The 24,908-nt window shown below is 44.4% G+C and overlaps 1 protein-coding gene across 1 annotated transcript in view; it reads right to left on the reverse strand.

Moving 5' to 3' along the window:
• Window positions 1-7,926: 7,926 nt before the first annotated feature.
• pex3 (peroxisomal biogenesis factor 3) overlaps window positions 7,927-24,908 on the reverse strand; it is a 59,909-nt gene continuing 42,927 nt past the window's right edge. Inside the window, exons 8-12 of the mRNA XM_063055443.1 lie at window positions 23,650-23,812; window positions 20,347-20,417; window positions 13,913-14,035; window positions 11,116-11,212; window positions 7,927-8,465 (exon numbers count right to left, since the gene is read on the reverse strand). Coding sequence (XP_062911513.1) covers window positions 8,382-8,465; window positions 11,116-11,212; window positions 13,913-14,035; window positions 20,347-20,417; window positions 23,650-23,812 — 538 coding nt within the window. The 3' untranslated portion in view covers window positions 7,927-8,381. The remainder of the gene's footprint in view (window positions 8,466-11,115; window positions 11,213-13,912; window positions 14,036-20,346; window positions 20,418-23,649; window positions 23,813-24,908) is intronic.

Genomic DNA, 24,908 nt, shown 5'->3' on the forward strand with positions numbered 1-24,908 from the left:
CTTCGCGATCCTGTGCATTGGAGCCTCCATATCAGAAGCGATGCAAGAAGTCAGAATTGTTCTCTACCATTCTGTACATCTGTAGAAATTTGCGAGGGTCTTTGGTGACTTACCAATTCCCTCAAATTCTTAATGACGTAGAGCCTTATTATACTCCAATAATTGTTTCACCCTTTGTCAAAGGTATTGTATGGGACTCCTCTTGGTCTCATTGAGATGAGTGAGGTCACATGATAAATAAATAAAGTTGAACTCTGAATGCCAGCGATGGAGAACTACAATATATATTTGCGTGAGTGGATGAGTGGGAGGATCGGGGGCTTGTTTTAGTCATAGTCATACTTTATTGATCCCGGGGGAAATTGGTTTTCATTACAGTTGCACCATAAATAATTAAATAGTAATAAAACCATAAGTAGTTAAATAGTAATATGTAAATTATGCCAGGAAGTAAGTCCAGGACCCGCCTATTGGCTCAGGATATCTGACTCTCCAAGGGAGGAGTTGTAAAGTTTGATGGCCACAGGCAGGAATTACTTCCTATGACGCTCAGGGTTGCATCTCGGTGGAATGAGTCTCTGGCTGAATGTACTCCTGTGCCCAACCAGTCCATTATGTAGTGGATGGGGGACATTGTCCAAGATGTTGTTTTCCGTGTTTATTTTTTCATTCTTACTTAGCACAGAACAGGCTCTTTCAGCTCGATGAGCTGCACGACCAGGAACTCTCTGATTTAACACTGGCACAACCACAGGACAATTTGCAATGTCCAATTAACCATGCTTTGTTTTATCGTGTCCGGCTGAGCTTTGTGGACATGCTATACTGGCGCCAGAACGTGTGGTGTCCCTTGCTGGCTGCCGTCAGCACATCGTTAGGCTGTGTTAATTGCTGACGCAAATGGCATATTTCACAGCAATACACACAAAATGCTGGAGGAATTCGGCAGGCCAGGTAGCATCTGTGGAAAAGAGTCAACGTTTCAGGCTGACATCCTTCATCAGGACTGGAAAGGAAGGGGGAAAATGCCAGAATAAAAAGGAGGGGGGAAGATGCCAGAATAAAAAGGTTAGGGGGAAGGGAAGGAGGATAGCTGGAAGGTGATGGATGAAGCCAGGTGGGGAGGAAAGGAAGGAGCCTGACTGGAGGGGAGAGTGGACCATGGGAGAAAGGGAAGGACAGGGGATCTGGAGGTATGGTGATAGCCAGCTGAGAAGAGGCATGAAGCCAGAGTGGAGAATAGAAAAGGGGAGGGGAGGGAATTTCTTTTTTACTGGAAGAAGAAATCAATATTCATGCCATCAGGTTGGAGGCTACCCAGATAGAAAATAAGGTGTTGCTCCTCCACCCTGAGAAGGATGAGGATTGTGGCAGAAGAGGAGGCTGCGGACAAAATACAATTAAGTTGGTCAGTAAAACTATTGAAATTCTTTTCTTTGTACTTTTGTCAGTTAAATAAAGGTTCACGTGAATTAACATATCACAGATTTTTGTTTTTATTGCATTTTGGAAAATATCCCAACTTTTCTGGAAATGGGGTTTGTAGATAAAGAGGATATATCAGGGGTATGTTTTTTGCGCAGAGAGTGGTGAGTGCATGGAATGGGCTGCCAGCGACTGTGGAGGAGACGGATATGATAGGGTCTTTTAAGAGACTCCTGGATAGGTACATTGAGCTTAGAAAAATAGAGGGCTATGGGTAACCCTTGGTAATTTCTAAAGTAAGTACATGTTTGGCACAGCATTGTGGGCCAAAGGGACTGTATTGTGCTGTAGGTTTTCTATGTTGTACCTCACTCTATTCCCTTTTATTTTCATACTCTAAGTCCCCATGTTAGACAGCTGGATCGATAGATAGATACTTTGTTGATCCCAAAGGAAATTACAGTGTCACGGTAGCATTACAAGTGAACGGATATACAAATATTAGAAGAAAAGTAAGAAAGAATAAAAAATAAGTTACCTCAAGCAGTCTAACAGGAGGGGTCATCACTTCCCCAGCTATAGGTGACTCATTGTAGAGCCTAATGGCCGAGGGTAAGAATGACTCATATAGCACTCTTTGGAACAGTGCAGTTGTCTTAGTCTATTACTAAAAATGCTCCTTTGTTCAGCCAAAGTGGCATGTAGAGGGTGAGAAACATTGTCCAGAATTGCCAGGATTTTCGATAGGGTCTTCTGTTCTACCACAGTCTGCAGTATGTTCAGTTGGACTCCTTATAACAGAGCCAGCCTTTCTCATCAGTTTATTGAGCCTGTTGGCATCACCCGTGTTGATGCCATTGCCCCAAAACCACCGCATAGAAGATCGTACTGGCGCCAACAGACTGGTAGGATGTAAAGAAAGGCATGCATACTCCAAAGGACCTCAGTCTCCTCAAGAAGTAGAGGCTACTCTGGCCCTTCCTGAGATTCTTCCCACACTTGTTTCTTTATTAATTCATACTCAGAATTACGTGGGCATGTGGCCAAGTGGTTAAGGCATTGGACTAGCGACCTGAAGGCTAAGCCAACGTGTTGTGTCCTTAAGCAAGGCACTTAATCACACATTGCTCTACGACGACACTGGTGCCAAGCTGTATGGGTCCTAATGCCCTTCCCTTGGACAACATTGTTGTTGTGGAGAGGGGAGACTTGCAGCATAGGCAACTGCTGGTCTTCCATACAACCTTGCCCAGGCCTGCGCCCTGGAGAGTGAAGACTTTCCAGGTGCAGATCCATGGTCTTGCAAGACTAGCGGATGCCTTTTACTCAGAATCAGAATCAGAATTATTATCACCAGCACATGATGTGAACTTTGTTAACTTAGCAGCAGCAGTTTAGTGCAATACATAATCTAGCAGAGACAGAGAAAAAAAAACATAATAAATAAACAAGTAAATCAATTACGTATATTGAAAAAATGTGCAAAAACAGAAATACTGTCTATTATAAAAGTGAGATAGTATCCAAAGCTTCAAAATCCAATTAGGAATCAGATGGCAGAGGGGAAGAAGCTGTTCCTGAATCACTGAGTGTGTGCCTTCAGGCCTCTGTATCTCCTACCTGATGGTAACAGTGAGAAAAGGGCATGCCCTGGGTGCTGGAGGTCTTTAATAATGGACGCTGCCTTTCTGAGACACCGCTTCCTAAAGATGTCCTGGGTACTTTGTAGGCTAGTACCCAAGATGGAGCTAACTAGATTTACAACCTTCTGCAGCTTCTTTCCGTCCTGTACAGTAGCCCCTCCATACCAGACAGTGATGCAGCCTGTCAGAATGCTCTCCACAGTACAACTATAGAAGTTTTTGAGTGTATTTGTTGACATGCCAAATCGCTTCAAACTCCTAACAAAGTATAGCCGCTGTCTTGCCTTCTTTATGACTACATCAGTATGTTGGGACCAGGTTAGATCCTCAGAGATCTTGACATCCAATCTCTCCACAATTGGTATTGGTTTAATACAGTACTGTCACATGTAACAAGAATCAGGTGACTGAACAGCGGCACTCCAATTCCCCTGTGTATGGTTCACTGCCACTGTCCATTTAAGACTCTGACTGCCAATGAATGCCTGCCACATTCCTTCATGGAACGTCTGTCCTGAATTGAATTGAATTGACTTTATTATTTACATCTTTCCTATACATGAGGAGTAAAAATCTTACGTTACATCTCTGTCTAAATGTGCAATTTATAGTAATTTATAATAAATAGTATGTACAACAGGACAGTCAATATAACATAGAAATACAATTGTATCAGCGTGAATGAATGAATCAATCTGATGGCCTGGAGGAAGAAGCTGTTCTGGAGCCTGTTGGTCCTGGCTTTTATGCTGAGGTACCGTTTCCCGGATGGTAGCAGCTGGGACAGTTTGTAGTTGGGGTGGCTCGGGTCCCAAAGATCCTACTGGCCCTTTTTACACACCTGTCCTAGTAAACATCCTGAATCATGGGAAGTTCACAACTACAGATATGCTGGGCTGTCCGCACCACTCTCTGCAGAGTCCTGCGATTGAGGGAAGTACAGTTCCCATACCAGGCAGTGATGCAGCCAGTCAGGATGCTCGTAATTGTGCCCCTGTAGAAAGTTCTTAGGATTTGGGGGCCCACACCAAACTTCTTCAACTGTCAGAAGTGAAAGAGGCACTATTGTGCCTTTTTTGCCACACAGCCGATACGTACAGACCACGTGATGTTTAAGCCAAGGAATTTAAAGCTGTTCACTCTCTCAATCCCAGATCCATTGATGTCAATAGGGGTTAGCCTGTCTCCATTCCTCCTGTAGTCCACAACCAGCTCCTTTGTTTTTGCGATATTGAGGGAGAGGTTGTTTTCCTGACACTACTGTGTCTGGGTGATGACTTCTCCTCTGTGGGCTGCCTTGTTACTATTTGAGATAGGCCAATCAGTGTACTACCGTCAGCAAATTTAATTAGGAAATTGGAGCACTGGGTGGTGACACAGTCATGGGTATACAGAGAGTAAAGGAGGGGGCTTTGGACACAGCCCTGAGGGGCACCTGTGCTGCAGTTCAGAGGGGCAGAGGTGTACTCAAAGGCTTCATGCTGAACTCTCAGTGGCAGTACTATTACTAGCACAATGGTTTATGATTTTTTTTGTCTTTGGATTTTGTGTTGTCTTGTTTATTTAGAGTCTGAGTTAATTCTAGACCTTACTCTGCACTTGGGTTCACCACCATCCATAGCTCTCTTGTTACATTACTGTTTAATTGTTATATTTCTTTGCAGCCTTTCTCATGTTGGAGGATAACACCTCCTATTCTGTCTGGACAGCCTCCAACCTGATGTCATGAACATTGATTCTCTAACTTCTGGTAATTTCTCTCCGTACCTTCTTTTGTAGCTTAGAAATTAATTGTCTGCTTACATTTTATATAACTACTGTACTTATATACATGTAACTATTTGGAATGTTCCCTAGTGGCCACAGTATGTGCAGTTGTTTCCTCAAGAAGGTCGAAAGTGTACTGGTTGGTGGGTTAATTGATGATTGTAAATTGCCCCATGACAGCTTGAAGGGTTGGAATGGCCTGTTCCCTGCTGTATCTCAATAAATAAATATATAGTGGTTTGTACTTTCAGGTTTTTGTATCATTTGATGGGAGAGAAGAATGTCCGGGTGGGTGGTAGCTACATTACCAAGGTTGTATCACAGGTTGAGTGCGCTAGGGCTTCTCGCTTTGGAATGAAAAAGGATGAGAGGTGATTTGATACAATATAATAAGGGGCATAAATTGACTGGATAGCCAAAGACTTTTTTTTCCAGGGCTAATATGAGGGGGCATCATTTTAGGAGTGGTATTACAATAAGTATATTTAGGAAATCATTGGCAGTGATGTGGATGATAGAAAAATGGGAAACTATGTATGAGGGAAGGGCTAGATTCATCTTGGAGAGGGAATAAAAATTAAGCACAACATTGTGGGCAGAAGGGTCTGTACTGTGTTCTCCACTCTAATCTTCAGGGAATGACATCTTGTTGTAGTGGAGTGGCTTATGTGTTCCTGAGATCCAGTGAGCAAAGTTCAGTTCCTGGTAGTCACCCAGGACAGTAAGGTCAAGGGAGATGTTCCAGACAAAGCGTGATCCAACCAAAAATCTCAATGGTGGACTGAGGGAGAAAGCGGAGGAAGGCTGCCACAGCCAATGGTCCCCAGTCGTCTTGCATTCCATGCCATTTGACCCATAGATTCATCATCCTCTGGCTAAAGAAATTCCTCCTTATCTCTGTTCTAAAGGGATGTCCTTGTATTCTGAGGCTGTGCTCTCTGGTCCTAGATTCTCTCACTATAGGAAACCTCCTCATTATATTCAATCTATCTTGGCCTTTCAATATTTGATAGGTTTCAACAAGATTCTCCCCCACCCCCACCCCCATTCTGCTAAACTCCAGCGAGTACAGACCCAGAGCCATTAAATGCTCCTCATGCGTTAACCCTTTTATTCCCAAGAACATTTTCATGAATCTTCTCTGGAATCTTTCCAACATCTTTGGAACCTGTCTTGAGCCAAATTAAGATGGATAAATCCCAGGGCCTGACAAGGTGTTCTTTCGGATCCTTTGAGAGGCAAGTGCAGAAATTGCTGGGAAGGGCCTCCTAGCAGGGATATTTAAATCATCCTCAGCAACAGGTGAGGAACCAGAGAAATGTTGTTCCACTGTTTAAGAAAGGCTCTAAAAATAAACAAGGAAATTGTAGGCTGGCGAGCCTGACAACAGTAGTGGGAAAGTTATTGGAAGGTATTCTAAGGGACTGAATATGAGAACTTGGATAGACATGGACTGATTGAGGATAATCGGTATGGCTTCATGCATAGATGGTCATGTAGGTCTAACTTACAGAGTTTTTCAAGGAAGTTACCAGGGAAGTGGATGAAAGCAAGGTAGTGGATGTTGTCTACATGGACTTTAACAAGCATTTGACAAGGTCCCACATGTGAGCTTGGTCAAGAAGGTTTAGTCTCTCGGCATCTAGTAGTAAATTAAATTAGATGTTGGCTTTGTGGAAGAAGCCAGAGAGTGGTAGTAGGGGGTTGCCTCTCTTACTGGAAGCCTGTGATGAGTTAATTGCTGTAGGGATTGGTGCTGGGTCCGTCATTGTTTGCCACCTATATCAACGATCTGGATGATAGTGTGATTAAATGGATCAGCAAATCAACAAAGATTGGGGGTGTACCAGACAGCAAAGAGGAGCATCGTGGCTGCAGTGGGATGAGGACCAGCTGGAAAAATGGCAGATGGAATTTAACGCGGACAAATGTGAGGTGTTGCACTTTGGTAGGACCAACCGGGAGAGGTCTTACAGTAAATGGTAGGGCACTCAGGGGTGTGGTAGAACAAAGGAATCTGGGAATACAGGTCCATAATTTATTGAAATTGGCATTCCAGGTGGATAGGGCTGTAAAGCAAGCTTTTGGCTCATTGGCCTTAATAAATCAAAGTATTGAGTACAGGAGATGAGATGTTATGCTGATGTTGTATGAGGTCTAAATTGGTGAGGCCTAATTTGGAATATTGGTCACCTACCGACAGAAAAGGTTTTTTTTTGGCATCCGTTAGTCTCGTGAGGCCATGGATTTGCGCCTTGGAAGGTTTCCAGGGCGCAGGCCTGGGCAAGGTTGTATGGAAGACTGGCAGCTGCCCATGCTGCAAGTCTCCCCTCTCCACGCCACCGATGTTGTCCAAGGGAAGGGCATTAGGACCCATACAGCTTGGCACCGGTGTCGTCGCAGAGCAATGTGTCTTGCTCAAGGACACAACACGCTGTCTCAGCCAAGACTTTAACTCGCGATCTTCAGATCCCTAGACGAACGTCTTAACCACTTGGCCACGCGCCAACACAAAGAAAGATGTAAATCAGGTTGAAAGAGTAAGGGTCTGGAGGCCCTGAGTTATGTGGAAAGATTGAATAGGATAGGACTTTATTCTTTGAAACAGAAAATTGAGAGGAGACTTGATAGAGTTATATGAAATTGAGGGGTATAGTTAGGGTAATAGCAAGCAGGCTTCTTCCACTGAGGTTGGGTGGGACTACAACTAGAAGTCATGGGTTAAGGGTGAAAGGTGAAATGTGTAAGGGGAACATGTGAGGAAACTTGATTCAAAGGGTCGTGAAAGTATGGAATAAGCTGCCAGCACAAGTGGTACAGGCCAGCTCGACTTCAACTTTTAAGAGTCGAGATAGGTACATGGAGGGTAGGGGTGTGGAGGACTATGATCCCGGTGCAGGTTTATGAGAGTAGGCAGTTTAAACGGTTCGGCATGGACTAGATTGGCCTAAGGGCCTGTTTCTGTGCTGTACTTTTCTATGACTATGCAAGCACATCCTTTCTTAGAAAAGGGGCACAAAACTACACACAGTACTCCGCATGCAATCTGACCAATGCCTTAAAAAGCCTTGTCTGCTATGTTTTTGAATGAGAAGACAACACAGATTAAGGATCTCCTTTGTGCTCTGTTATTTTAATACTGTACATTTGTAACAGATTTTTTAAATTATTACAGCAAGGAAACCAAAGTGAGAAGAGCAAAGGAAGAGCTGCCACACATTTAGGAAATCCCAGTCTCAGCTGGAACACACATACTTGCTCACACGCATACACACATACCGCAGTAAAAATACATACCCACACAACCCCAGGTCCAATCTATAACAGCTTATAATGTACAGTACACGAGTACAAATAACAGGCCGGTACAAAATATTTACAGGCAGATTAATGTGATTGTTTCCAGAAAGATGCTGTAGAAGCTAATGGCAAACAGCCATTAGAGACAAGGTGTTTAGTTGAGGGACGGTACCTCTGAGAATGACAAACATTTTCCGTCATGATAGGCAAGAACTGAGGCCGGGCCCCTCACTCGCTCACTGGGAGTTACTTCTCCAGCTGAACGGGGGAGCTGAATGCTTCATAGATGTTGGCGGCAAAGTCCTTGACTTGGTCCATCAGCAGAAGGTCCTGGACAACAGTCAAACCAGACAGTCAGTGATGTTGAATTTACACCCCACTTTAGCCTGAGAAAGCACCCAGAGGCAGGCTTTTCACAGGTGCACAGACAGACACAAGTGACTGCAATAAGAAAAGAATAACCAAAAGCCAGCCAAGATGAGGGTTTCAATAAATGCTTTAATGAAGCAGAAAGCTAGAAGATAGAGGTCATATCAATGCAGGTGCTGGAAATCTGAAGCAGAAGATGCTTGAAACATTGAATGTAGAACATTACCACACAGGATAGGCCCTTCGGCCAATAATGCTGTGATTTCATTTTAACCAATGATCGATCTAACCCTTCCCTCCCACATAGCCCTGTACTTTTCTAACATCAGTGCTCCCACCCAAGAGTTTCTTGAATGCCCCTAATGTATCTGCCTTTACCACTACCCTCACTCTCTTGGATATGGACCCCAAGATCACTCTGTTCCTGCACACTGCTGTTAACCATGTATGTTGTCTTCAGGTTTGACCTTCTAAAATTATCACTCCACAGTTAATTCTATTTCTCTCTCCACAGACACTGCCTGACCTGCAGAGTGCTTCCAGCACTTTCTGTTTTTATTGCAGTAGATGGAAGGTATGAATTCAGACAAAGGGTTAGGATGGTTGACAGAGGCTACAACAGCCCTAAGTGTGCGTGCAGATCAGTTCCTAAGTTGGATCGAGTGTTGGCATTTGTAATTTAATCTAAAAAGCGTGAGGTGATGAAGTTTGGGAAGTGAAATTAGGGTAGGACATGTACCGTGACTGTTAGGATACTAAGGAACAGTGCAGTATGGGATTGCAAGTATATATTCCCCTCAAAATGGCAACAGAGGTAGACAGGGTGCTGAAGACGGCATATGCATGAGGTATCAAAAACAAGAGAGCATATGCTTAAAAGTGAGGAGGATGAGGTTTTGGACCTCCCCTTGGTGCTGTGCTCCAGTGTTCACTCAGTTGGAGACGAGCTGAATTATGTTTGTTTTTGGCTGCACTAGCACAAGATGAGGTATTGCTGTGTACTCGTTCTTGCAGAAACGTGGCTCCAGGACAACATTCATGTACCATCAATCTACAGGCCATGACACCAGGGACTTGGGCTATATTATTACTTTTCTGACTTTTTGCTGCTACCGTAATTACATATGCTGTATGTGTCTTGTGCTGAGTGTTAGTGCTCTGTTTTGTGCCTTAGCCTTGGAGGAAAGTTGTTTTACTTGGCTATATTCATGTGTATGGTTAATGACAATTAAACTAGAACTTTTAAAGACGTAACACATGGAGAATAGTTGATATTTGGAACTCAGTGCCAGAGATGATGATGGAAAGAAATACACTCACTGTTTACAAGAAGCATTTGGAGAGAAAGCAGTACGCCAGGTGCAGCCTAACCAGTGTCCTGAATACCTATTTGGTTGCCATTAAAAGACTAAGTTCACTGTTCAGAAAGCTCAACATGCCAAATATATCTCTTCACGTTCCTTTTAGTTTGAGGTTTTAAAAGTGAAAGATGGTGAACAGATCAAACAAAGCTTGGGAAACTTCAAATTTTGGAAGTGACCCTGTAGTTATAGGATAGGAAAGACTTTGCAGGGGTTTCCAACCTGCGGTCCACTAACTCCTTGCTTAATGGTATTGTTCCATAGCATAAAAAAGGCTGGGAACCCCTGACTTAGAGGGATATAGGTCAAATGTGGGCAAATAGGATGAGCTTAGATGGGCATCTTGGTTGGCATGAACAAGTTGTGCTGAAGAGCTTGCTTCTGTGCTACATTGGCTTATTAAACTGAGAATTCACAGGGAGATCTGAGTACTGGGACGGCACAGTGGCGTAGTGGTTAGCACAAAGCTTTACAGTACTAGTGAGCCGAGCTCAATTCCTGTTGCTAACTGTAACGAGTTTGTACGTTTTCCCTGACCGTGTGGGTTTCCTCCGGGTGCTCCGGTTTCCTCCCACAGTCCAAAGATGTGCCGGTTGTTAGGTTAATTGGTTACAGTAAACTGCCCTGTGATTAGGCTAGAATTAAACTGGGAGATTGCTGGATGGTGTGGTTGGAAGGGTCTGTTCCATGCTGTATCCCAATAAATAAATAAGTACTGGGAACTACTTTACTGAAAACGGTAAGATTCTAGTTTGTTTATTGTCTTTTGTCAATTCCCAAGTATAAAGGAGAATGAAATTATTGCTATTCCGGATCCAACGCAGCTTTAAAATATATAAGCTTAAAGAACAATAAAAAGCACAATAAACACATAAAATCGGTTTACATACTGTATGTATAAAAACTGACTCAAGGTGCAGGAATATCTCTTAAATGAAATGATAAATTACTGGTGGTGGGCAGTACAACGTACAAGAGACTATTACATACATAGACCGATTGTATATAAATAAAGCAACTCTAGGTGATGTATATGTAGTGGTGGTGGGGTGAGATGGGCGAAGGTCTGATGGCCTGATGCTTTGAGTCCGGTGGTCCTGGTGTCAATGTCAAAATCGAGAAATGAGGCAAGTTTTAGCCTACTGGTGTGGGGAAAGGGGAGAGCTTGGCGAGCACTGCTGGGTAAATGATTGAAGCACAGTGAAAGCAGGAAGTGTAGAACTTGGATTCATAGAAGGACAACCACTCACCCGAACAAAATGGCTGGGAGTCTCGCTGCAAGTCGAATGGATCTGCCCATTAATAATGGGGATGACCTTGGCGAGGGGGAGCTTTGCATTGGATAAGCTGTAAGGTTGTGGAGAAGGACAGATGTGAAATATGAGTACAGTCTTCTGGAAAAAGAAATGAATTTATGCAATGGACCCTGGCCAGTACGGTCCACACCTCCTCCATCCTTCCAGGAATTGTGCCCAGAGCATTACAGCTCATCAATTAAACACGTTAATCTTCTCCCCTTTGATTCTTTATCAATCATCTTAAATTGATTTTTAAGGTTGTTAAGGTGCCCACATGGTTAAGGCATTCAACTAGCGACCTGAAGATCGTGAGTTCGAGCCCCAGCCAAGGCAGCGTGTTGTGTCCTTGAGCAAGGCACATAACCACACAGTGCTCTGAGACGACACCGTTGCTAAGCTGTATCAGCACTTGTCCTTCCCTTGGACAACATCAGAGTCGTGGAGAGGGGAGACTTGCCGGTCTTCCAGACAACCTTGCCCAGGCCTGCGCCCTGGAGAGTGAAGACTTTCCAGGCACAGATCCATGGTCACACAAGACAAACGGATGCCTTAATTAAAAAAAAAGGTTGTTATAGATGGGATGGTGGGGGGGGGGGGGTAGTGGGGATGAACGTTGTTCCCAATGGCATGTGATTCAAATAGTGTCTGATAACCAAGCCCATCTCCTGACCTTCACATGTGCCTTAAAAAGGCAAAGGGGAGGGAGGGAACGTTGACTCAGACCATGAGAGGCCTGCGTCAGGCATTTTCATGCCTTACAAGGTGCAGATTGGAAGTCTATGTGGGGCGCCACTCCTCGTACAGACTAGAGCAATGTGTGATTAAATGCCTTGCTCAAGGGCACCAACACGCTGCCACAGCTGAGGTTCAAACTAGCAACCTTGAGATAACTAGACGAACGCCTTAACCACTTGGCCACGTGAGGCGAAAGCAGGTTACTAGGAGAAGAAAAACTCTGATCTCAAATCTCCACTGCCTTCTAGCTATACCCACACATAGGGAAGACTTCAGGAGTAAATCCTGAGGAAAACTCCAGAGCTGGAGTCCCTAAGGCAGTCCTACATTGAGTTCAACGCAGACTGCCAACTCCTGCGACGCCACTGGTGACAAACTGTATCTGTCTCTGCCGTTCCTTTGGATTTATCAGCTGCATGGTGAGGGGAGGCTGCTGCATAGGCAATGGCTTGCTCTCTGTATTCCACAGCCCTGCCTCGCGTATCACGTAGACAGCTAGTCACAACATCCATGCTCAACCCTGACCTGCATCTTAAAATACTGGTTATTGACCCCCAAAGGCCGTAGGAGCCCATGACCAACCAAAGTATCTCCTAATTAGAGCAGCTGAGCACAGAAAACAGGCCCTACAAGCCGTTTAGTCTGTGCCGAACTATTATATTATTATTTGGCCTGGTCCCATCGACTTCCATACCCGTCCCATCCATGTATTACTCATCCAAGTTTCTGTTAAATGTTGAAATTGAACCCGCATCCAGCACTTCCACTCACAGCCAGATTCTGAATGAAGAAGTTTCCCCTTTGGGCCCCCTTAAGTATTTCACCTTTCACCAAACGTGGTGTTTCTATGTGCAGTCTGCTGTGGACCTTGCCCCGGCGGAACTTTCTTTTGTTTGCCTATGTTCATGTGTGGTTGAATGACAATTAAACCTGAACTTTTTTTTTCCTGAGTTCCTTTCCATACCTTGCGTGCATCAATTGGCAACATTGCCGTTTCTTTAGCATTTGTCTGTTTTTCACAAGGCCGAATTGCTAGCTTGATGCTCAACCCAGCACAGATGGAAAGCGTGCAAGGAGCTGGCCAGATTCGAACCCCAACCCCTCATCTTGAAGTCTGGTGTGGATGCCACTGTTCCACCGGCTGGCTTCAATCTGAGCTTTACATGTAACTTATGACCTGTCGTTCTAGTGTCACCAATCCTCAGCGGAAAAAGCCTGTTTGCACTTACTCTACCGCAAATAAATTCTCAACAATACTCAAAGGAGAACAACGCACTGTTCCCTACTCCAATAAATAATTCTTCATCTCCAATATTATAGAGCATATAACATTACAGGAGTACAGGCTCTTCGGCTCACAATGTTGTACTGTCCCTTTAACCTACTCCAAATTCAATCTCACCTTTCCGTCCCACATTGCCCTCCATTTTTCTTTCATCCTTCCGCATATCCAAGAGTCTCTTAAGTATCCTTACCTGCAGTAGTTGTTAACGCAAACAACACTTTTCACTTAATGTGCGTGTCATTAGTAAATCTGAATCTAATGTATCTGTCTCTACCACCACCCCTGGCAGGGCTTTCCACACACCTACCACTCTGTGTAAAAACCACCTCTAACATACCCCCTATAATTTTCTTCAAACACCTTACAGTTACAGTATACCCACTCATATTAGCCTTTTTCACCCCGGGAAAAATTCTAATATGCTTCTTATGTACACCTCTATCAAGTCACCTCTCATCCTCGTTTGCCCCAAAGAGAAAAGCCTTCGGTCACTCAACCTACCCTCATAAAAGATGCTCTCTAACCCAGGCAGCATCCTGGTAGATCTTCTCTGGGCCCTCTCCATACCCCTTGCTCCTGTTTGGTGCCCAGAATGAAGCACAATACTAATTAATATTTAGTGCAACTCGTTTGATTTGCAGACAAGATTTCGTTTGAGGTTTCCCTGTAGAGTTGGGTCCAGTCACAGCAAACGCCAAACAACGCCACACTACAGGTGGACAAACTGACCTGTTGACCTTTCCATTCTGAGTGGCCGCCTCTTCTGTGGGCTTGAAGAACTCTGCCATGTTGTCCAGCAGTCGGCTAAAGCCTCGATTCAAGCAGGAATTTAGAACAGTGTTGAAGTCTGCACTGTGGTATATAAACAGAGTGACAATTAATGACCACATTTTGGGCAAGTTAAAACTCAGTGAATGGTTAAAAACGTGGGTATGTACTACAAAGGACAAAAGTACCACTTGTCACTTCAGTGAATTAAGGAGCGGAGCTGAGATACAGTGAGAGTTCCCTCCAGCCTGACAGCTCCTTATAATAGGATAATTAAAGATTCAAGATAGCTTATTGTCATTCTTCAGTACACAAGTGTAAAGGAGAATGAAACGATTGTTATTCCAGAACTGATGCAGCATTAAAAGAAACACAATCACCATAAAATATATATAATTTCAATTCCTGCTGCTACTTGTAAGGAGTTTGTACATTCTCCCCGAGACCACATGGGTTTCCTTCCACATTCCAAAGTTGTACTGGTTGGTAGGCTAATTGGTCATTGTCAATTGTCCTGTGATTAGGCTAGGTTTAAAGCGAGGGATTCGCTGGGTGGTGCGGCTTGAAGGGATGGAAGGGCCAATTTAGTGCTCTATCTCAATAAATAAATAAATATAGAAGTAATCCTCTCAAACACGAAGTATAAGTAACTGTTTGAGTTTGGCCATCCAGATATAAGATTAGCTTATAGGTTCCTAAGGCTGTCATAGCCGGGAGGGGGTGATAGTGGGGATAAGCTTCCCCTTTCCTCTCCAGTCCCGATGAAGGGTCTCGGGTCAAAAATTTGACCTTTTATTCTTCTTCATATATGCTGCCTGACCCGCTTAGTTCCTCCAGCACTTTGTGTGCATTCCTCAAGTAGAAAGTTATGACACAGTGACAGATAATTATTCCAACACGATCCTGGCTGACTTTCTTCAGTTTACCTATCCCTTCACTCCGATGGCTCAAGGGCAGCGAACACACTCCACCTAGTTATACAAGGCTCACCATGATCCGTCCCGAAAAATCAGACCTACATTCATTCCTAACTAAACAAGGCTTCATTCTGAAAATTCTCATATTTTCCAGATTCCTCGATTGCCTCACCAGATGCTATTTTTAATAAGTCTCTGTGGCACAGAAGCCTGAGGTTCCACAGCCTAAATATAAGCGATTCTGCAGATGCTGGAAACCCAGAGTGACACACACAAAATGCTACAGGAACTCAGCAGGTCAGGCAGCACCTATGGAGAGGAATAAACAGTTGACGTTTTGGGCCAAACTCTTCATTGCTCAGGCCCGAAATGTTGAAAGCGTATTACTCTCCATTGATGCTGACTGACTTGCTGAGTTCCTTCAGCACTTTGTGTGTGTTGCTAAGGTCTCACATCGCGAAGTTCAGGAACAGTTATTATTTTACAGCCATCAGGCTCCTGAACTGACTAACCAGATTAACCAGGACTCTGTACTAATTCCACAACCAACAGACTCACTTTCAAGGACTCTCTATAACTCAAGAGGAGCTCAACCTTGTCGTGGCTTGGAGGCTTGTGTGCTTCAATAATCTGGAAAGCCATATTGGCTGGAGTCAGGGCTCTATGCTTTGGCTCTTGGTAGGGTCACCCATACCAAACAGATCAAATAGTAGAGGCCAGACTAAGAATGGTCCACCAGTCCTCCAGGTTTTTTTTTGGGTGGGGGGGTTCAGCTCAGGGCTAACAACCCCGAATGGTAAAAGAAAATCATTACAGAAATGAAGAATCCTTCTATATTTGAGTGTGATGGTATTCCTGAGTCTCCACCCGGGACATGCATGACTGACAGTTGTGAAAACTGAAAAGAAGCTACTGACATGATGAAGGAAGCCCTGAACACTGCCAGAGATGGACCTTCACTTCTGCCCTAAATGTTAGTGGCATAATGGGCAGCATGATAATAAAAATTCTCAGTATTCCTTATTTTATTTGCGCAGTTCATCTTAGAAGAGTACAGCACAGCAACAGGCTATTCAGCTCACAACGTTATGCCAGATGAGCTAAAAAACAAATCAAAAGCACCCAAACAATAATCCCTCCATCTTCCTAACATCCAGTGCCTATCCAGACAAGGCTTAAAGGCCTCTAATGTATTTGCTTCTACCACCATACCAGGCAGTGCATTCCAGGCATCGACTGAGTAAAAAAACTCACCCCTCACATCCCCCTTGAACCTACCCCCCCCCTCACCTTCAATGCATGCCCTCTGGTATTAGACATTCCCGCTATTAGACCCTGGGAAACAGATACTCTTTGTCTACTCTATCTATGCCTCTCATAATCTTGTAAACCTCTATCAGATCTCCCCTCAGCCTCCACTGTTCCAGAGACCCCAAGTGTATCCAGCCTTTTGTGATGCACATGCCCTCTAAACCAGGCAGCATCCTGGTAACCCCTTCTGCACCCTCTCCAAAGTCTCAAAATCCTTCCTATAATGGGGTGACCAGAACTGCACGCATTAATCCAGATGTGGCCCAACCAAAGTTTTATAAAGTTGCAACATAACCTCCTGACTTTTGAACTCAATGCCTCGACTAATAAAAGCAAGCATTCCATAAGCCTTCTTAACCACCTTATTGACCTGTGCAGCCACTTTCAAGGAGTTGTGAACTTGGATCCCAAGATCTCTCTGCTCAGCAACTCTGTCTCCATGCATTTGGCCTACCCAGGTGCAACACCTCACATTTATCTGGGTTAAACATCATTTGCCATTTTTCAGCACACATCTGCAATTGATCTATATCACGCTTTATTCTTTGCCAGTCTTCTACACTATCCATAGCTCCACCAATCTTTGTATCATCTGCAAACTTACCAGCACATCCATCTATATTTTCATCCAGGTCATTTATATACATTACAACAGAAGTCCGACCACAAATCCCTGCAGAACTCCACTAATTACAGAGCTCCATTTGAGTAAGTCTCTTCAACCACTACTCTCTGTCTTCTATGCGCAAGCCAGTTCTGAATCCAAAACAGCCAATTCGCCATGGATCCCATGCATCTTAATCTTCTGGATTAGCCTCCCATGTGGGACTTTGTTGAAGGCCTTACTAACATCTACGTAGACAACGTCCACTCATCTCACCTCCTTGGCAAAAAACTCGGTCATGTTGGTAAGGCACGACCTGACACACACAAAGCCATGCTGGTGCTCCCTAATTAGGCCATGGGACTCATATATCCCAAGGTTAAGAATTGTCTCCATCAATTTCCCTACAGCTGACGTAAGGCTCACAGGTTTACAATTCCCAGGATTTTCCCTCGTTCCCTTCTTCAATAGAGGTACAACATTAGCCACTCGGCAGTCCTCCGGGACCTCGCCTGTGGCTAGAGAGGACACGAAGATACTGGTCCAGGGCCCAGGAATCTCGCCTCTTGCCTCCTTCAATAACCTGGGGTAAATGCCATCAAGCCCTGAGGACTAATCCACCTTAATACTCATTAGGAGGCCCAACACCACCTCCTCCTCGATCTCTAAACGCCTTAACCTATTTATACATACAGCACTGATCTTCTGGCCCTCCATATCCTTTTCCTTGGCAAATACAGAAACAAAGTACTCAATAAGCATCTCACTCACATTCTCTGCATCCAAGCAAATGTTCACCCCTTTTTCCTTGAATGGTCCCACCCTCTCCCTAGTTATCCTCTTCCTCTTGATGAATGCCTTGGAATTCACATTAATCCTACCTGCCAAGAATTTTTCATGGCCCTTCCTGGCTTTCCCAATTCCCTTCTTTAGTTCTTTATACTCATCATGTGCTTTATTTGATTCTAACTTCTGGAGCTTTACATACTTTTCCTTTCTCTTCTTGACTAAATTCAACACGTATTTCAACACTCAAAGTTCTCTTATCTTTCCATCCCCATCCTTCCTACTCACAGGAACGTACCTTTCCTTTATTCTGTGCATTTGATCTTTAAACACCCTCCACATCTGATGTGGACTTGCCAGGGAAAAGGTGTTCCCAATTAACACTTCCTGGTTCCTGTCTAATGCCCTCGTAATTTACCCTACTTCAATTAAAACTTTCCCACAAGGGCCAAGCCTATCTATTACTATCCTGAAAGTTAAGGAAATGTGACACTCAAAGCTGCTACGCAGGTTGACTCTGTGGTTAAGAAGGCATACAGTGTATTGACCTTCATCAATCGTGGGATTGAGTTTAAGAGCCGAGAGGTAATGTTGCAGCTATACAGGACCTGGTCAGACCCCACTTGGAGCACTGTGCTCAGTTCTGGTCGCCTCACTACAGGAAGGATGTGGAAGCCATAGAAAGGGTGCAGAGGAGATTAACGAGGATGTTGCCTGGATTGGGGAGCATGCCTTATGAGAATAGGTTGTGTGAACCCGGCCTTTTCTCCTTGGAGCGACGGAGGATGAGAGAAGACCTGATAGAGGTGTATAAGATGATGAGAAGCATAGATCGTGTGGACAGTCAGAGGCTTTTCCCAAGGGCTGAAATGGCTAGCACGAGAGGGCATAGTTTTAAGGTGCTTGGAAGTAGGTACAGAGATGCAGAGAGTGGTGAGTGCGTGGAATGGGCTGCCGGCGGCAGCAGTGGAGGTGGAAACGATAGGGTCTTTTAACAGACTCCTGGATGGCTATTTGGAGCTTAGAAAAATAGAGGGCTATGGGTAAAGCCTAGGTAGTTCTAAGGTGAAATGTTCAGCATAGCTTTGTAGGCCGAAGGACCTGTATTGCACTGTAGGTTTTCTATATTTCTATGTTCCCTAACTGTTCACCCACTGAAAGGTCAGTGAATTGGCCAGCCTCATTGTCCTACAACTAGGGCCAGTACGGCCTCTCCTCTTGTTGGACCATCCGCCTACTGATTTAAGAAGCCTTCCTGGATATATTTAACAAATTCAGCCCCATCTAAACCTCTTACACTAAGAAGGTTCTAGTTTATATTAGGGAAATTGAAATCCCCTATGAGAACAACCCTAATAGTTTTACACATTTCCTTAATCTGGTTACACACTTGGTCCTATTAAGGGGTCTTCTTTTGCACATTAGTTGTTTGTCTGTCTTTATGTATAGTTTTTCGTAAATGCTATTGTATTCTTTATTTTTTTCTGTAACTGCCTGAAGGTAGCCCATGGTAACACATACATACTTCAAAAATAAATTTACTTTAACCTTTGACATCTCCAGGTTTCCATTCCCTTAACTGATACCTCATTTAATCACTGCCAATGTGCCTTCTTATTTCTGGAATTCCCTCCATCTCTCTATCTCCTTAATGGTGTAATGGCTTAATTATGCTTCTGGCCCAACAACCTGAATGCTGTCAAGTTTAAAGGCACAAGAGATTCTGCAGATGCTGGAATCTGGAGCAAGTCACAAAATGCTAGAGGAACTCAGCAGCTTGAGATTTGAGGAGTGTCTGTGCGAGGAAAGGTACTGATGACGTTTCAGATCAAGACCATATGCAGAAACGTTGACAATTATTTTCCTATTTCAGATGCTGCTCAGTTCGCTGAGTTCCTCTGCCAGATTGTTTGTGGTTGTCAAAGTTGGTCTTATTAACCTCTGTAAATCAGCTAGCAATACATAGTCTTTACTTATGTATAGTTTCTCATAGATTCTATTGTATTTTGTTATTTTCCTGCAAATGTCTGAAGGATGATGAATCTCATGGTAGTATAAATATTCTCTATATATTACCATATACGATCATGAGATTCATTTTATATGTACTCTTGGGTGGCTGGGTGGAGACATATCTCTGCCAAAGGAGGTGTAAGGTGCTCCTTCCCTCCGCTAGCCTGCAGGTCACCCTTGGGCAAGGTGTAGCACCTGCTTAACCTCCACAATCAGGGTCATGTGAAGCCATGGGAGCAGGTAGTGGATGGTCGTGTGAGCAGCTGGTGCATATCACAAGTCCTGGTTATATGACCACCTACACCAAGCAGACAACCTCTGAAGAGTATTGATTATGGCTGGGGTCACCCATCTTGTAAAGACACTGCCCAGAAGAAGGCGATGGCAAGCCACTTCTGTCAAAAAATTTGCCAAGAACAATCATGAGACCACGATCACCTACGTCATATGACATGACACATAATGATGAGGATGATGATGATGATGATTCATACTCTGATATTAAATTGACTTTGATTATAAACCTGATTCTGTTTCAATACTTCGGGTATGGCCCTCCAAATCCAGGACAGGTGCAGCAACTCCCTAAGGCCATACCAACACCCATAAAATGCTGGAGCAACTCAGCAGGTCAGGCAGCATCTATGGAAAGGAATAAACAGTTGACGTTTCCAGCAGAGACGCTCCATCATGACTCCTAAGGCCATATGTATTATAAGACTAAAAACCCAAAGCTGTTACCCCCAAAAATCCAGAATACAGACCTTTCCAACATATCCCTTGTTTCACTAAGGAGTCTGAGAGTGGTTAAATCTTTATCGGTCAAACCACAAGCCTGTAGAAAGAAAATCTAGATTTAGAAGTTGCAGCAATAAGTCATATATGGAAAAATTATACTCTAGTTTACTGTGCAAAACACAATGCTGGAGCAACTCAGCAGGTCTCTGTGGAGGTAGATGGATGGTTGATATTTTGGGAGGGTTGCAGAGGGAAGATATAAAAAGGTGAGAGGGAAGGAAGGGGCGAGACAAGAGGCTGGCAGCCAATAACAACAAACGAGGAGGGAGAGAATGGGCATTTGAGACCATGTGGGAGAGGGGAGGTTGGAGTTAGGATACAGTAGGGTGAAGAGTAGCGATTAATACAACTGCTTTACAGCATCAGCGACCACTGATCGGGGTTGGATTGCCACCACTGCCTGTAAGGGGTTTGTATATTTGCATTAATCACTGCCAGTGTGTCTCCTTATCTCCAGAATTCCCTTCATCTCTCTATCTGCTTAATGGTATGATGGAAGCACAGCATCACTTGGGGGCTGCCGAGTACAATTTGACCCGACGTAAAATGGCAGATTTCGCTGCAGGTTTCAACACTTTGATGTACACGTGATAAAGAATGCTGATCTTGATCTTGAGAAGAAAAGAGCAGTTGCAGCTTGGTGGGGAAGGGAGGGCAGAGGAAATCTGAAATTTAATAAATGGATAGGTGCTGGAATACGATAAGGAAGGTGGTAAGCGGAACCAGATGACGGAGCAATGATGGGGAGATTGTGTTCGGGTGACAGAAAAACCAGCTAGTGTGTAGATGGAACCAACAGGCTCTCGCAAATTTATACAGAGGTAATGTGGAGATTATTCTGACTGGTTGCATCAGAATGGAGGGGCCACTGCGGAGGGTTGGAAAAAAAGCTGCAAGAAAGTTGTAAACTCAGCCAGCTTCACCATGGGCACTCGCCTCCCCAGCATTTAGGACATCTTCAAAAGGTGATGTCTCAAGAAGGTGGCACCCATCCATCCATCCATCATGAAGGACCCCCACCACCCAGGACAAGCCCTTTTCTCATTGCTACCATCATGGAGGTAGTAGAGGAGCATGAAGATACACACTCAACGTGTCAGGAAAAGCTTCTTCCGTTCCAACATCAGATTTCTGAATGGACAATAAAGCTATGAACACTGCCTCACTACTGTTTTTCGCTTTCTTTTTGCATGACATTTAATTTTACTTTTTAATATACATTTATTATAATTTATAGGTTTTTAAAAATTATGTGTTGCAATGAACTGCTGATGGAAAGCAACAAATTTCACGACATATGCCTGTGGTACAAAACCTGATAGTGATTTTGAGGCTGACGGAAGTAGGTTGGAATAGCATGCAGCTGAGAGGTCACGATAGCCACTGGAGACAGAGAAGAGGTAGTCTGTAAAATGATCAACTAGTATACACTTGGTCTTGCTGATGTAGAGGAGATCACATCACAAATACAGTAGGCAAGGTGGGAGGAAATGCATGTTAACTTTCGCCTGCCCGGAAGGGTCATTTAGGTCCCTGGATGGTGGTGAAGGAGGATATGGCGCGGTAAGTGCCAGGTGGCGAGGAGTGCCAGGGTGTCACAGAGTGGCTGGTCCCTGTGGAAGGTAGGAATGGGTGGAGACAGGAAGATGTGACTGGTGGCGGAATCCTTTGTAACTACAGAAATAATAAAGGATGATTGTTCACAAGAGCAATCCCGGGAATGACAGGACTAATGTATGAAAAGTGTTTCGACGCCTCTGTGACTGTACTCACTGGTGTTTAGAAGAATGAAGGTGAGATCTCATTGAAACCTATCAAATACTAAAAGGCGTACATAGAGTGGACATGGACAGGATGTTTCCTGTAAAGGGAGAGCCTAGGACCAGAAGGCATAACCTCAGAATAGAAGTTTATTCCTTTAGAATACAGATAAGGAAGAATTTCTTTAGCAAGAGGGTGGCAAGTCTGTAGAATACATTGCCATAGATGACTATTGAGGCCAAGTCATTAGGTATACTTAGAGAGAAGGTTGATAGGTTCTTAATTAGAAAGGGCATCAAAAGTTAAGGGGAGCTAGCTGGAGGTTTAGTAGGATTTACAGGGATAACAAGTCAGCCATGATGGAAAGGCAGAGCTGACTCGACAGGCTGAATGGTGTAGTTCTGTTCTGATCTCTCATGATGCAGGTGCTGGTGATGAACCATCATTAAGAACACCTCACCTATCACCAGGTCACACCTTGTTCTCATTGTTACCATCAGGAAGGAGGTACAGGAGCCTGAAGGCACACACTCAACAATTCAGGAACAGCTTCTTCTCCCTCTGCCATCAGATTTCAGAATCGACTTTGAACCCATGAACACTATCTCACTACTTTTTTTATTTCTATTTTTTGCACTGCGTGTGTATGTTCACGCTTTATCTCCCCTCTATTATGTATTGCACTGTACTGCTGCCACAAAGACAGCAGATTTCATGACATACACCGGTAATATTAAACCTGATTCTGGTAGGGTAAAAGGTGAGGACAAAGGAAACTCCTATTGCTGTTCTGCGTGGAGTTAAGGTTGGGTGAGATCTGAATACCCTGAAATAAAGCAACTGTGAGTGATGGGGGCTGTAAAGTGAGGATATTTCAGATGTCCTGGAGTGGAAAGCCTCATTTTAGGATTGGACGTGGTGGGGGGAGAGGGGGAAACATAGTGTCCTTACAAGAGACAGGATAGAAGGGGATATAGGGTGGCGCAGTTGTTTAGTGGTTAGTGTGATGCTTTATAGTGCTGGCTGTAAGGAGTTTGTACGTTCTCCGTTACTGTGTGAGCTTCCTCTGGGTGCCCTGGTTTCCTGCCACATTTCAAGGACGTACGGGCTAGGGTTAGAAAGTTGTGGGCATGCAACGTTGGTGCTAGAAGCATAGTGACACCTGTGGGCTGCCCCCAGCACAATGTTTGGACTGTGTTGGACGTTTGGGAAAACAATGCATTTCACCGTACGTTTCGACGTACATGTGATAAATAACGCTAATCTTTGCTGTTGTTGCTCGTGCTGTTCTGCTGACCAGTGTGGGCACGCTATGATGGTGCCGAAATGTGGGGCGATACTGGCCAATTGCCCCCACCACATCCTTGGGTTGCGTCAGTTAACATAGAGGATGCATTTCACTGCATGTTTCGAAGTACACGATAAATAAATGAACGGGAATCTGAAAGCAATTCTGGTGTAATTGATGCAGAATTGCCAAACAGGTTTGTCTGCAGGGTCACCCTTACCTGAGAGGATAAGGCAGCTTCCTCGTCAGGGATGAGATAGCAACAGAGCGGACACTTGGTCACCTCTGAATGGCTGGGGTCACTGGGTTGTTCCACCTGCCGCCGGATTTCACCCAGGTATCCTTCCAGCTCCTGGATCGACACGCTTTGCTTCAGTGACAAACTGTGGGGAAATGGACTGGCCGTTAGCAACCGCATGGTGTCACACAGCATAACAAAGCCAATGAACGTGGGTCTCTAACTGCGATTATAGCTTGCTACTCAACCCCAAGCAAAATGATTGGGCTAGCGGAGGAACTCAGCGGGTCAGGCACCATTAGTGGAGGGAAACAGGCAGCTGACTACAGACAGAGATCTCTCGTCAGAGTTGGGAAGGAAGGGAACAGATGATTGAGGCCACTGTTGGTTGGGGTCCATTATGGATGTCTACGTGATACACAAGCCTGGGCAGCACGATATGAAGAGCAATATGTTGCTTATGGGCTTATGCAGCAGGCTCTCCCCCTCCACAAAGCTGATGAGTCCATAGGAAGGGCAGATACCGATACAGTTTGACACCAGCAGTACCGCAGGAATTGCCAGTCAGTGTTGGACTCAATGTAGGACTACCTTACATAGAAACATAGAAAATAGGTGCAGGAGTAGGCCATTCGGCCCTTTGAGCCTGCACCGCCATTTATTATGATCATGGCTGATCATCAAACTCAGAACCCTGCACCAGCCTTCCCTCCATACCCCCTGACCCCCGTAGCCACAAGGGCCATATCTAACTCCCTCTTAAATATAGCCAATGAACTGGCCTCAACTGTTTCCTGTGGCAGAGAATTCCACAGATTCACCACTCTCTGTGTGAAGAAGTTTTTCCTAATCTCGGTCCTAAAAGGCTTCCCCTTTATCCTCAAACGGTGACCCCTCGTTCTGGACTTCCCCAACATCGGGAACAATCTTCCTGCATCTAGCCTGTCCAATCCCTTTAGGATTTTATACGTTTCAATCAGATCCCCCCTCAATCTTCTAAATTCCAACGAGTACAAGCCCAGTTCATCCAGTCTTTCTTCATATGAAAGTCCTGCCATCCCAGGAATCAATCTGGTGAACCTTCTTTGTACTCCCTCTATGGCAAGGATGTCTTTCCTCAGATTAGGGGACCAAAACTGCACACAATACTCCAGGTGTGGTCTCACCAAGGCCTTGTACAACTGCAGTAGTACCTCCCTGCTCCTGTACTCGAATCCTCTTGCTATAAATGCCAGCATACC

This window comes from Mobula hypostoma, chromosome 8 (assembly GCF_963921235.1).
Source record: "Mobula hypostoma chromosome 8, sMobHyp1.1, whole genome shotgun sequence".
Taxonomy (NCBI): Eukaryota; Metazoa; Chordata; class Chondrichthyes; order Myliobatiformes; family Myliobatidae; genus Mobula; species Mobula hypostoma.